Genomic DNA, 14,277 nt, shown 5'->3' on the forward strand with positions numbered 1-14,277 from the left:
TGGTGTGCTGCAACAGGCGTGATACCTGCTCCACCCACCTGCACCACCTTCTGTGCTTGAATATCGACAACCAGCAGTCGGCTCAGGAGGGGCTGGGTCACGTAGATGTACTTATCCCTGATGTTCACTGCTGAGGACCACACGCAGTGCTGAGGTGACACCCCCTCACCTTTAGGGCACATCTCCTCCTGTGAAGAACCAACAGAGAACAGAGAGGATGATGGGAGGAGGAGGTTGGCAGGATTTCCTGGTGTATCATAGATCAGCAGGATGGTGCATTCAGCAATTATTAGGGCTGGGGCCATTAGTCTTATTGTGACGCTATGATCACGACATGGCTTCAGTTTCTGAAATTCTGGTCAAATTAATTATTCAAAACAAACTGCATTTGGAAACGAATGAGATGAGCGATTCAGACCCTTGTGAAAACCTTTGTCTGGTGTAACCATTTTTGGAGGTGTCTGTGAGTACAAAGTAGAGAGGCAGACAGGAAATATCAGGGGGTGAAACAGACAGAGAGGGATGACATGCAGCAAAGGTCTCTGAGTGATTCTGAATCAGTTTACACAGTGTGCATCTCAGCGCCTAGAAAATCCTGACACCACGTTTGATGTATTAATAACCGGAGGAACACGGATCATTTCATTCAGTAGCAAGTTGATACTTGAGCCTTTATTTTGCTGTAACTATTGTTTATTTTTATTAATGATTGAACTCTATTTCTTCAATGAACTATGAATTGTTTAGTCCATAAAATATTAGAAAGTTTATTGAAAAATACTGTAGTCCACGTTGACATGTTTGATTAATAAAAACAGCCCAAACGACAAAGTTGGATGCTATAGACAGAGACAAAACTACAAATACTCACTTTTAGATGCTAAAGCCAGTACATATCATCATTGTGCCATTGTAATTTTTACTAGACAAAAAAACCAATCTGTCAATTTTTTGTCAGGTCGGTTCAATTCAATCCAGTTTAGCTCCATTTCACAACAAAAGTTATCTCATGACACTTTCCAATTAGAGCAGGTCTGGACCAAACTCTTTAATTAAATTTTGTAATACAGAGGACCCAACATGCCCCCTTGAGCAAGCACTTAGCGACAGTGATGAGGAAAAACTGCCTTTTAGAAGGCAGAAACCTCGGAGCAGACCCCGGCTCAAGATGGGCGGCCGGGTTGAGAGAGAGAGAGAGCAGGAGAGAGAGAGAGGGAGAGAGAGACAGACACAGAGAAGGAGGGGGGAGAGAGACAGAGAGAGGGGGGAGTGGGCATGAGAGAAGGAGCAATAATACCAGAAGTATTGGAACTGTAGATAATGATTACTGAATTGATTACTGATTATTAAATGCAGCCCTTTTTGTGATCTGTTTGTTTATAGTGGAAAAATATTCTTGGTAAGGTGGGAAAAGCACGTGGAAGGACGGAACAATTAATTCAGTATTGATTTTAACCCAACCAAAGGAACATAGTGATGTGTTTAACATAGCATGCTTCATTTCACTAATAATAATTGGTGCTAGTATTAATACTCATCACGACTGTTTCCCTTAGAAACCAAGTGAGAAATCAGATTTTGCTTCAGTTTGAACAGATTCATAAACCAAAACTGGCTCGATTAACATATCACCTCTACAGGTCCTGCAGACTGCTGTTTTGCTGACAACACATTTATTCATACACACAAACACTACGTATACTGCTGTGTTATCACAAACACACATACAAAGACCATGTTTCAAGAGTTTTCCACCTCCTCTCCTCCTCACCAAAGTGGAGAAACTGCTGTTTACAGCAGGAACTAGCAACACATGGCCTATTGAGTTTGTATTGATCTCTGATACAATTACAGGGTCCTGTAAAACCCAAATCCCTCAGAAGAACAAGCAACTTCTACCATCTAAAGCCCATTGCTCTGGGAAAGGGATGTTATCCAGTGGATTAAAAGCCTCAGGGTGTGTAGTGCAGACTCCACGGTCCACTAGTGTGAACTGTTGGACTAATGGACACAAGTAATCTCATTACATTTAGTGAGGTGAGGGGCCCATTCTGACAACAGGAAGGTGGAGAGGAGGAAGGATGGCCTTCGTTTCTATTCATTACTGAATAAATGTAGTATGAAATAGACAGATAGAGAGACAGAGAGACACTAAGTGGCATCTTTCTGTCTTGAATATAATTTGATTTTAAAGGCATCAGCTCAGCAGTTACAAACCCCACCATCCTGAAATGTATTTAATGAAATATGGAGAAAATTACTCATTACCTGATGTGGCCATTTTAATTTACTTTAATCTTCAATAACCTATTGCACCATTAAACCTTGACAGCACTTACATAGGTAGCAACGATCCTCTCTGTCCGCTTCATATGTCGGCGGATCTCACATTCGCTGGGCTGCAGAACAGTGATGCCCTCATCAGAAAACACATAGAACATATTCCCCACACTCAACCCTGGAAGAGAAGATGGGAAGACAGAAAAAAAAAGAAAATAAAGCAACAAATACAAATTAAACACAGCAGAAAATCCTGCCCCCGATCTTAGCTGACATTTGTGATGGGCATTTCAGTTTCCCTGCTGGGGGGGAGACACAGCAAGACTCCTGTTAGCATGCTATCGTGTTAGCGGGGATGGGCAGTGTGTGGCTGCCAGCCATTTTGACAGTGCCTACAAAGGGGTCCTGTCAGCACATGTCCACAACATACTGTAGTAAGAGGCATCAAATGAAAGGCCCTGTCTCTAAGAGGAAGCATTTCACATCCTGTCTACTCTGCATAAACAGCTGCTGATGAGTTAGCAAGGATCACAGTCTGACGTTGAAGCGCTTGGACAAGCAACAGCTATTACTGCTGTAAGGAATACATCAGATGAGGAGCGATAATAAACATGAGCACATATGCACACAGCAGCATACATTAACAACAGAAGATGCATACACTGACAAAAATGATGATGATTGATTTGTCAGCCTGTTAAAGACATTATTTTTGCACTACAACATAGAGATAAAACAGTATATAAGAGAAATACATCATTGGAAAAATGCAAAAATATACGCCAAAACACTGACAAATGACATAACAAGCGGCCACTCGCAGACACATGCACACACACATACACACACACACACACACTGCTAATGAGTGATGATAAATGCTCACATTTAATCCAACTGTTGTCAGTGCATCCTAAACCACACTGATTTCTTTTAGTTTTGTGGTAAACCTGATGTGGTAACGATTTGTATGAAACAGATTGTATTTGTATTGTACTGTAAACCACAGTAGGTTTTCCAGTGCATTAGTAAAACTGTACTTGTTTGTACCATACCGATGCGGTGAAAACATACAGTACAAAGACAGGATGGATTTGTATACTGCTGAAAACCACAGAGTTGTTTTTCTTGTAGCCACCTCACTGGGTCTGTGCTATTATTTGCAAAATGCATGCAATTCTTGTGTGTAAATGTTTTCTCCCTTGGGTGATTTGAAAAACAGATTAAAAAGCACACCAACAAAGGGATGCAACACCTTGGAGATGCAAGGAAGAAAGCAAGATTTGAAGAAAAGTTTTGCTGGAGAGGAAAGAAAAAAAAAAGCTTTGTGATTTTTCAGGACAGTACAGCAAACATCTTGGAGAGTGTAGATATCCAGCTGCAGGCCCTGAAGAGTTGCCATATTTTCTTATTCACAAGAATACAAATGCACTTTGAGAAATGTATTACCTTCTTCTCTCCACAGAATATTTGCAACTGCAGAGTCAGCCGCCGAGCAATAGATGGGAGTAGAAAAAGAGAGGAAAAACATTAAATCACCTTAAGAAAAAAGGAGACAGATCTTGCAAGGGACTGAGGAGGGGATTTATCTCATGACATTCAAAGACAAAACATATTTGACAGCTACAAAATGTTCCTCACTGGTGTTGACAGTATCATATTTCCTCCTAAATCAAGAGATCACTCCTGCCTGGAGAGAGTGCAGGTCATCGATTATTCTGTGTAATTTCAACTGGCCCAGCAAAGTCTTTCTAGGCAGCGATGGTGAACTCTTCAAAATGACGCAATCTAATGAAATATCAACGTAACATAAGTAACATAAAATATTTGATTCTATTTTAATTTGATCACTACCAAAAAACTGAGAAGAGCCTCTTGCACTGGCCATAGTCAGAAATCCACTGATCCTTTTACACTATGAAATAAATCCAACTAGTTGCGCTGTCAGATTGTGTTTTTGGCTCACACCACATAAGGGATGTGAAAAATTCCTACAACATGTAGTCTTATCTGGTTTTCAGATGTTCTTCAGTGATGGCACTCGTGTACCTTTGGCTGTGTTTCATGAACATACAGACAAATCCTTTTCGGATGATATCCAGAGGTTTTATTCCTGTGAGTGCCCTCATCTATCTGCTTCCAGATCTGTGGAGTTTTATGCTCCATTTCTAAGCCACAGTGAGACTGCACAATGTTTTTGTCATCTGATATGGTCACTAATGCAAGTCAGGCATTCATAAATTGGTGGAGAGAGACGTAGCAGATTAGCCAACAATCGTAGTTTGCTGTTTCTCATGCAAAAACTGACTTCAGTGCTCAAACCTGACAGGCCAAACAAGGAATGTCTGGGCGGGTTACAGCTTGACTTAAATACAACTTTGCTATTCAGTTCAAATTGTTTACAGTTGTATCTGAGATCTTGAGGGTCAGTACCTCAGAAAAAAATTGTAGATGCGAAACTGATAAAATCAACATGCTAGACACAGTCGACATTGTGAGGTCTCTCAGATGCTCTGTAAAGACTTGCAGCTGCGGCAGATGTTCAGTTTATTTTATTGCACGTGCTGTACTGCTGTTTATTGTTGGTCTAATATCAACAGGCCGTACAATCGTATCTAACTGGCAGCAATTCCATCAAGATTTACACAAAATCATATAAACTGTCTCTCTCTGCCTAAAAAAGCATCAGGTTGTAGTTAAGGTTTAAAAGTTATTGTGAATTTAATTTAGTTCTCTCTGCAGTAAATGGGGAAATATGACGCTGTTTGACTTACGGGTCTTCTTGGCCGAATCCTCAACAAACAGCGAGGAGATGTCCTCGTCCACGCCCACCTCATTCTTGGCGATGCAGGTATAGGCTCCGGTGTCCTCGTACCGGACGCTGCCAATAAAGAGCTCGCTGCCATTCGCTACAAGAGGAGAGAAAACAAAAGGAAAAACAAGTCTTCACTAAGGTCACTGCATGCATATTTGAAGGAGATAAAAAACTGCTGAACCCCAACTGTGAATGTATGTGGGAGTGATATCAGATGAAGCTGTGTGTTCATATATCCGTATGGAGGCTGTGACCTGATATCCAGCAGTCACTCATACTCAGAAACCAAAAATAACAGAACATTTGTTATCATATGATGCTCTGCTTAATAAACAGACCACGCTTGTTTTAGGTTGTTCACAAATATGGTACAAAAATCAATAAATCAATAAAGTCAACACCTCCTTCACAGCGGAGAAACCTGAAATGCAGTCACTGTACGTGCTCTGTCAGACTCTCTCTAAGGCCAACTAACCAGCTGAAACATGATGAAAGCAAACTTGTAAATGTAATATTGTTAACACATTAATTTTGTTAACATTTTTTGTGTTATTTCTGTAACATTTTTCTTTTAAAAAATTTAGTGTTTGAATTTTAAAGACAGCTCGATACACTTTAAACTTTGATCAGCTCCTGGGTGTTTTGCTGCTCAGTAAATCATTGATAAAACTCTTCTTTTACACCAACATGAAAATAAGTACATCCTGTTTTTGTTTGCGAACATGAGTTAAGTCTATAGTAGTTATTCCCCCCCACACCCACACCCACACACACACATGCTGTACAATGCTCCACTGTTTGTTTGTTTCAAGCTGCACTGGTGATCTTGGATGGAGGTGACAGGTGATGTTGGCCATGTGGAGACTCAGAGGTCATCAACAGAGGCAGAATCTCTGATGTGTGCTGTAGCCTCGAGCTCTGTGATGTACAGCTGCACTCTGATCCTTCCCATACTGCATGCAGCACCACACTGAAGGCAGCACAGCGTGGAGTGATGTATATGTGGTGCTTTTAACAGGCCGTGTTGTATAAGAACATAAAGGGAAGCTTCGGTTTTCATCCCTGTCGGAGTGTCTATTACATTGAACATCCACACTTCCCCCTTTCAGTCTCTCCATCCTGTGTTTTTCTTCTCACATCTACTTTCCACTTGGTAAAATTAAAAGCTAGCATACAGTAAGCATGCGTCTTACTACAGAACCAAATACATAAAATATAAACGGAACCCTCCTTTAATTCAACTTGTGAAAAATGGGAACAACAAACCAAAACACATTTTATTCTCATTTGTACATAGAAAATTAGCTCTGCCTTCTGATCTATGATTACTGGATTGTAAAATAACAAGAAGTTGACGCAAAGCTTTTGACATTGGTGTAATGTCTTTTTGGACTCGGATAATAATTCTCTTTTATCAGGGGAAAGCGTGTAACACTTTGAAGTGAAACCGCCTTGAAGCAGGCCTTCACCAAATGAGACACCACTCCAATTACTTCTAATTCACGATTATGTTCCGATCAGTTCCTCCTGAAAAGCATTGAATCAACCACTCATTAAATTAGCCTTTATATATTTACTTTGCCAGCTTATAGCAGTTTGTGACGACAGGGATTTTGACTTTAAGTGGTTTTGTCTTAATTTGTGACTTTAAGTCTTCTTTATGGGTGTATTACTGCAAGGGCAAATGTTCAGGATGCAAGAGTCAACGAGGGGCCCCCCGGCCTTACAGCAGCTATTCGATATTAATATATCATAACATGACCGCTCTTGTGGTGTTTCTAGCTGGAGATGGTGGCTGCTTTAAGGAAGGAAGCTCTAAAAACACACTTTACACTACCTGCACCAAACAGCAGACAAATTAAACATCCATGTGGTGAACACAGTGAAGCATTAATCAGCTAAATATGCCTGAGGAGTTGGTGAATATTCTCCTTAAATTCATCAGGTGGTCAAGCACTCCCTCCAAATTAATGCAAATGTTCCAGTTAGATTTGCATGAATAGGCTAATTTTTGCTGACATGTTTGCCATATCAACTTAAAAAGTGATAGTAAGTCAGTGTTTTGTTCACAGCTTGATTTCAGTGACCCTACATGTTAAAAAAATCTAATTCAGTTGCAGGTTTCAAGCCTTCTTTTAAGTTAGTAAAAAACTTCAGCCCGTTAAATTGATGCAATCATTGGGTGGAAATGAAGTAACAGTAACAGCATCCTCCTAGTGGGCCAGCAAAGTGTTCAGTTAAAAAAAAGAAAGCAGATTAGATACAAACACACAGGATCACAAAGTGATCTGATTCTGCCTCAGAACACGGCGTTTGTTATGACCGTGTGCTAATGTCAATGCCAAACTCCTTTCCTGGGACTGAGACTGTGCATGGTCATGAGAATCCATCCATGCTGCTACTTGACGTATGATTTCCTCTGTGGCCTTATAATTACTACTAAACAAGTCAAAGGCATTTAGCTCAGTTTTTATTCATCAGCCGCAAATGCAGCTTGCGGCCATCCATTACCCTTGACTAACGACGGATGTGATTATAGTGACAATGAGCTTATTTATTTGAAACTGATCTGGGAGGGGGGAAAATTATCTTCTTCCCACAATGCATCTGGGTCAGAAAAATTATGTATAATGCCAAATGTCAAGGTGTCCCTGTAGCTGGTTACAAGTTCACTCTGTACCAAACTAAACAACAGGGATTATAAGGCAAAGATCTACAGCAGGCTGGAGCGGTTTCAGAACCACGGCCAGCTCCAGTACACGGAAATCTTACTGACTGTGTGGTTCAGATTTCATATGAGCACAGAACACACGTTAAGAGTGTTTTTTATTACACTCCTGACATCATGTGTGATATCTGGAAATGAAACAGTAAATCACACCTCCTCTGCGTGTCCTCTGATGTTTTTCCAAGCATGTCTGGATGAAAGTGGTAAACCAAACTACTTAATCTACTTTTCCACTCTATTCTCTTCACTTTCTTAAATGTTTTTAATTAAAAAAAAAAAGCACAAATTTTCTGTGTTAGTGGGACTCCTTCCCTTGCCATTGCCCACATTAGTTGGCAAATCTGAAACTGTAGCCTCTGCAGTGTTTATGTGTCGGTGAACCTTGCAGTACCTCCCATGTTTGAGTGTCTGAAGGTTGATAACAGGCTATTACCACAGGTAATGACCCCACCACAGCCAATAAACTCTTCCTTAATGAGCAGTAGGCCATAAAAAGAAAAGTAGTTCACCATTCTGTTCTCCTCCTTGAGACTATGTCTTTAAATCCACCCTTCTAGCCTGGATAAGTAGCTGCCATCTCCTGACACACAGCATATCTCATTTTCAGTTCATCATGATCTGTTTTTTATTTTTTTTGTTTGTTTTTTTCTTTTTTGTCAAAAGAGCAAAATGAAGAAAGTTGAGCAGGGTGACCAGCACTGTAATCACAGTGGAAGGATTGCAAATAAATGGAAAGCAGAACAAAATACTACTGCTGTTTGTTTGTTTGGGAGAACATGAGCTTGATGTTCAGACTTAATTTTCACTGTCCACATGCATTGCCTTGGTTTGGAGAGATGACTGCAAAGTTGTTGGTATGTAACTCTGTGCAATTCAAAAACGCTGTACCAACAAACAGCATCTGCCTAATCATGTTACACGCTGACGGCATTTAAACACTCCTCACCTATGAGAGAGAGCTGTTTGGAGGATCTGGGCTGCAGGTCCATGCCGTTCTTCAGCCAGAGGAGTTTGGGATTTGGGATGCCATCGGCGTGGCAGTGGAGGCTGGCTGACACCCCGGGCTCCTGGGCCTGTGTCTCCGGATAGACCAGGATCACTGGAGGGACTGAACGCAACAACACAAACAAAACCGAAGACACAAACAGGGAGAGCGGAGAGTGAAAACATAATTACACACTGTTTCATGGTAGAACGTAACTCCTGGGGGAATACAGCTCAAACTCCCACACACACAGTGGGCAGGGAGGAATTTGTCTCACCACAGCATGGAATATATTCACACATAACAAGAATCCAAGAGCTCTGGGGCTGCTTTATTACAACTCAAGTCCTCTATGAAATAGATGTCCAACGTATCTACCACTTACCACCTCCTCTGGGGAGAAGACTGAAAATGAATGTGGAGGAACTGAGGGGGAAAATGAAATATGAGGTAATAGTTTACATGAACAGGTAAGATGTCGTTTTCTGGTTGTGATGCCGGGCACCGTCTCAGCTTTGCTGTCAAACCCTCACCTCTCCTAATATTAACATCACATCTGTTGTTTGCAACTTACTGATTTGTACTTCTTTGTTTCTTTCCTAAAGCTGTTTTTTTTTTTTTAATGAATTTTTTATGAATTTAATTAGCCATTTTTAATTGTTATAGTGAATAGCATGTTTTTACGTACTTTGTACTTCCATCAACTTTGATTCACAAGAACATAGCATATTATTTATTCCAACACCTTTATCTGACAGCTTTAATCATGGATTAATTTTCAGATTATGATTTTACAGTAAAATTATGAGAGGTTTATAGAATATAACAAATCGTTAAAGATTAAAGCTGTGGTTTCCTGCATGTTTAACTTGTCACCCTTACAAAAAGCAATTGGACCTCCTTGTCTTGCTTCAGGTGTCCGTGAATTATTAGCATAACATTTCCCAAATGGTTATATGTCTGTTTCATGTCTCTAAAGAGTTAAATTTACCCAATATTTCACACAAAGCAAAGGTCAGAGAAAAGTTCAAAATATGAAAACAAATTTGTTTGTGTTTTTTTTCTTTGTCTTCTTCTTAGCAGTTGTTTTTCCTTGTTATTTTTCTGTCAGCTTGGTGCGTGCACCTCACCGTCAGCCTGTCTGAGGTGATGTGTGTGGGTCTTGTTCTGTTTTTCTGTCAAAACAGAACAGAACTCTCATCCATTATTTAATAATACATATGTGCTCTTCAACACCAGCAATAACATATTCTGCGGCACTACAATACAATATAAAGAGTACTGAGCTGTGAATATGTGTACTTCACTGATAATAAAGCTGCAGTGCTGTCTTTCCTCTAATCACAGTAACAAAGGAACCATTGTTGTTATTGCTTTAATACAGCACAATGCAAACCATCCACTTGGCTTCTTTCCACTCCACCTTATCTCACCTCGTCCTATCTTGTTTGAAATACCTTGAATCCCAGACACAAACATTTGGTAATTGCTGTTGCCTGATAACTCACCCCTTTAGGACCCCAGTCTGTCTCCATGACTCCCCCACCCCCTCAGCCCTCCACTGTCTCCCGCTTGAGTTCGGTGTCTAAAATGCAGATGCGTTCAATTTCAAGAAAAAAAAAAAACACACCTACTGTCTGTTATTGTATTAACTGAATACATTTTCCCCTCCTTTTCCATCCTTAGACCAAAGCGCAGAAGCAACAGTGTGTCTTTGCATCTTTGTTTTGTTAGAAACAAAGAGACAATTAGAGGTAGGGGGCTTTTAAAGCTCTTCCTTCCTGGATTTTCCTTGGAGAGATGCCCATTAAAAACTCTCAGATCTAAAGGCAGGGTAAAGATGAAGACCCTTATGCAGATGATTAATATGAGCAAGGCAGTACTTTGATAGGTTCAGCTTGCCAAAATCAGTGCAAGTGCATTTTATACACTGCAATGAATCAAGTGAATATACTGCATCCACCCACAACTAATGTTCAGCCCAATGATGGGCTATAACCTAATTGTTTTGACAAGCAACATCAGCTTCATTCTAAACAAAAAAAATTACATAATATTGAGAAACTAATGATACAGTCGGTGCTGAATTTCTTATTTGCTTAGTTGATCTCCAGATGGCCATGGATGACTTTTTTTTTTGACATTTTAACCCTATAACGCCAAACATATCATGTTTGATAGATGAGTTTTTCAGCCCTCCACATGAGTAGTGTAATATTTCCTGAAAAACCTGATGTATACATTCAGATACATGCAGTGCACAGATATGATATTTGAATTTTTTTTGTTTGTTTGTTCAGAGGGACCAATAAAGGCTTCAAGTTCAAAGAATTGGAATAATTCTGTCAATTATTTAATTGTTTGGGCTTTACAGGGTTAAATACAAAATAAATTATCAAATTTTCAATAAAATATTGAGCCAAATAATCAGTAAGTAAAGTAACTAATTAATTAACTAATTACTAATTAATGCACATCCTTAAACCAGCACTGGGTTCACCCACTTGTGAACGATTCGTACACTGAATTAACACTGGAGCTCCACTGAATCTTTTCACTGCAGGTAACAAATAGTCAAACGTGTCAAGGTAATACTTGAGAGCTGAAAATCTGTAGTGTTAGAGAAGCTTTACATGCATTGTTCAGCTTCAGCTGGGGTGGTAAAAGCTATGAAAAGATTTCTTGAGGCCAATGTAGAGACAGTAAGGCACAATGAGGGGTACTTGAGCCTCTGAAAGGGAATGTTCCCTTCAGCAGGAGAACCACAGAGTGGCACAAATTAAACTAAAACATTTTGTCCACACTTCTCCCACTAGTGTAAGTAAGAAATGAGCCACTACTGACCATTCACCTGCAGCACATGTGTCTGATAGAGGTCTTCATAGCCATAGGCATGGCAACTGTAGTTCCCCATGTGGATGGTTGTCACCTTGGTGATGTACAGGGAGCCATCGTCCCCAAAGTCCTGTATCACAGGGAAGAGGAAAATTAAGTAGAGAAAGAAGAGGTGGTGAAAAAGCAGAAGCTAGGAAGAAGAGGAGGTGTAGGAGAGGGAATAGTGCTGAAGAATGGGGGGCAGGAAGAAGCCACAGGGAGTGAAGATGAAATGAAGGTGGCTTGATAGAATACATAAGGATGCTTGTAGAGAGCGGGGAGAGAGGAGGCACACAGCAGCAGGGAGTGATGGGAAAAGACAGGAAAGAAAAAGAGTGATGTGAAAAGGAAGAGAGACCATGAATCAACGGTTTCCCTGTTGAGCTGAAGCAGGCGTTTGGGAATTTGATCCCCCTCTCTCCCCTCATCATGCTGCCTCAGCCTGATAAATGGCAAGGGTTAAAAATATAAAGCCCATTAGGTTGATGAATGGAGCTGGTTGTTGTTGGTGCGGCATTCGGCAGTCACCAGGGGGTTCCAGCCACAGCTTAGGGTGGATTAAGGCATTAAATAGTTTGCCGTCCCACCAAGTGGCAGAGCAGATGTCCTGATGCAGCTCTGTCGTGACACGGAAACCACAAACGGCTGCTTTCGTTCTGAGGGCTCGAGGAGTTAATGTGACCTGACAGAGGGCTGCTTTGTGACAGGAAAAAAGTGAAATGATTTTCTTGTAAGAAAGACAAGGGAATTTAGGCAGCCTTTAAAGTTCAGAATTTACAGTCAAGGTGAGGGATACAACTACACCAATGAGGGCAATTAAAACTGAATGGACCATTTGCATTCAGGCTAAAAAGTGTGACTGTCTGACAAGTTGTACAAAAATATATTTGAGGTTAAAAAGAGGAAACCAGTATGACCGCCTCCTGAATGCGGATTTATCAGTCAAGCTGCCCTCAAATTTAAACTCACATTGTCAGTCTTTGCTGGGCTCTAAACTTCAAACCAAACTTTAATTCAAATGGAGAAAGGTTTTGCTTCTTTGACTGTGTGCTGATTTAATGAGACTTCTTGTACGTAGGCTGATATTGGAGAGATTAGCGTGGGGAGGCTAGCTGCTCTGGAGGTGTGCTTGACTAAATAAAGTATATAAGTAAGGTGTATTGATGAAGAAACATCAGTAATAAAGCACAAAACTGGCCACTTGGTACAGCCTCAGTATCAAAAAGGCCTTGTGCTGTTTGATTACTGTGCCTTTGTGTTTGTTTGGTTGGCTGATGTCTTAAATGACAAAGAAGCTGTGAATGTAAGTGAGCCCCAACAACATAATTTGGAGTTCATGAAGTTCTGATGGTACAGACTGCAAAACATTTAGGAGAAAATTACTTGCATTTTTTTCCCATTCAAGATAAATTGAAAAGAGCAGCGGAACAATTATACCTGAAGATGGCCAGCACCAACATATCAGTTAACAAAATTCAAATTCATTTTAAATCTCTCACTGAAGTTGAGTAGTATTGATATTAAAAACATCAGCTTTCATTTACTTAAGAAACATTTTCATTTAATGTTTACCAAGTAGCAGCAATTTACCTGCGCAGATGATCTGTGGTAATTGTTTTCAATAAAAGAAACATACATTATTCATTTCATTTCTGAGGGAATCAGTTTCCAGTCCCGCTCAGAGGTACAACTCTTTGGCTGATGGACATCAGTAGCTACAGTAGCCAATGGAAAAGCTTGCTTTTCTGCCCGCGCCTGTTTGTAGCGCTGCTTGTCTCTCTTTGCTCTCACACCTGGTGAAACAAGCGTGAACCCTCCAAAACACACAGTGCAGTTACTTTTGGGCTTTGAAAACACAAGTTTATTCAAAATGAAAAATACTCAGTTTTGATTGAGAGTAGAAAAATAAATGAACACAATGGCAGCAGTAGAGTGGAGAGGAAGGTGGGCAGAAGGGGAACAAAGACCAGAAAGAAGCTACGAGAGAACAGACAAATGAGACTGATTGTAATGTAGGCTCAGCTCTCAGGTCGAGGTGTTATGTGAGCGCAGAAAGGTTTCAGTCATTGTCAAATCAAAGATCAGGGCGAAAAAAGCCTCTTTCCAGTCAGCACAGTTCAACAGAGGAAAACAACATGCTGAAAGGAAAGCCATGTGATGCCGTGGCTCTCGCTCAGTGCCCGCTGGGATTGGCTCCAGCCCCCCTTTAAGGATTAGTAGGATGTATCCTAATGGATGGATAGATAAAGGAAACTGAGGTCTCCTACTCCTCTTCTCAGCATTTACACATTTCTAAAATTAAACTCTGCTCCATGTTCAAATAAAATACAACTCCAAGCACAGACTTGGATGTTGATCTTCAGCCTTTAGAGACTTTGGGTAATTTATTTGGAAGTCTACATTCACATCACTTAATGAAGTCTTTATCCTTTCTTTAGCCAGGAGATTTTTAAAATTTTTTTTTAAACAAGAGAAAACTTGCCAAACTGAATAACCAACTGACCAGAAAAAACACACATATTCTTTTAAAAATCTTATTCTCTCGTTCCTCTTTTCTGGCATTGGTATCCAGTGTGCACATTCATTACTCAGCTT

General features: G+C 40.3%; 1 protein-coding gene across 3 annotated transcripts in view; it reads right to left on the reverse strand.

Annotated features, from left to right (window-relative positions):
* The window catches only part of fstl4 (follistatin-like 4), a 247,803-nt gene that overhangs the window by 13,248 nt on the left and 220,278 nt on the right, over positions 1–14,277 (reverse strand). For 2 of the 3 annotated variants that reach the window (XM_046410298.1, XM_046410297.1), the window contains exons 8-13: positions 11,653–11,773; positions 8,770–8,931; positions 5,055–5,189; positions 3,730–3,756; positions 2,340–2,458; positions 39–188 (exon numbers count right to left, since the gene is read on the reverse strand). In XM_046410298.1, the coding sequence (XP_046266254.1) occupies positions 39–188; positions 2,340–2,458; positions 3,730–3,756; positions 5,055–5,189; positions 8,770–8,931; positions 11,653–11,773 (714 nt within the window). The remainder of the gene's footprint in view (positions 1–38; positions 189–2,339; positions 2,459–3,729; positions 3,757–5,054; positions 5,190–8,769; positions 8,932–11,652; positions 11,774–14,277) is intronic. The other variant, XM_046410300.1, reaches the window with a different exon arrangement.

The sequence above is a fragment of the Scatophagus argus genome, chromosome 14 (assembly GCF_020382885.2).
Source record: "Scatophagus argus isolate fScaArg1 chromosome 14, fScaArg1.pri, whole genome shotgun sequence".
Lineage (NCBI taxonomy): Eukaryota > Metazoa > Chordata > Actinopteri > Scatophagidae > Scatophagus > Scatophagus argus.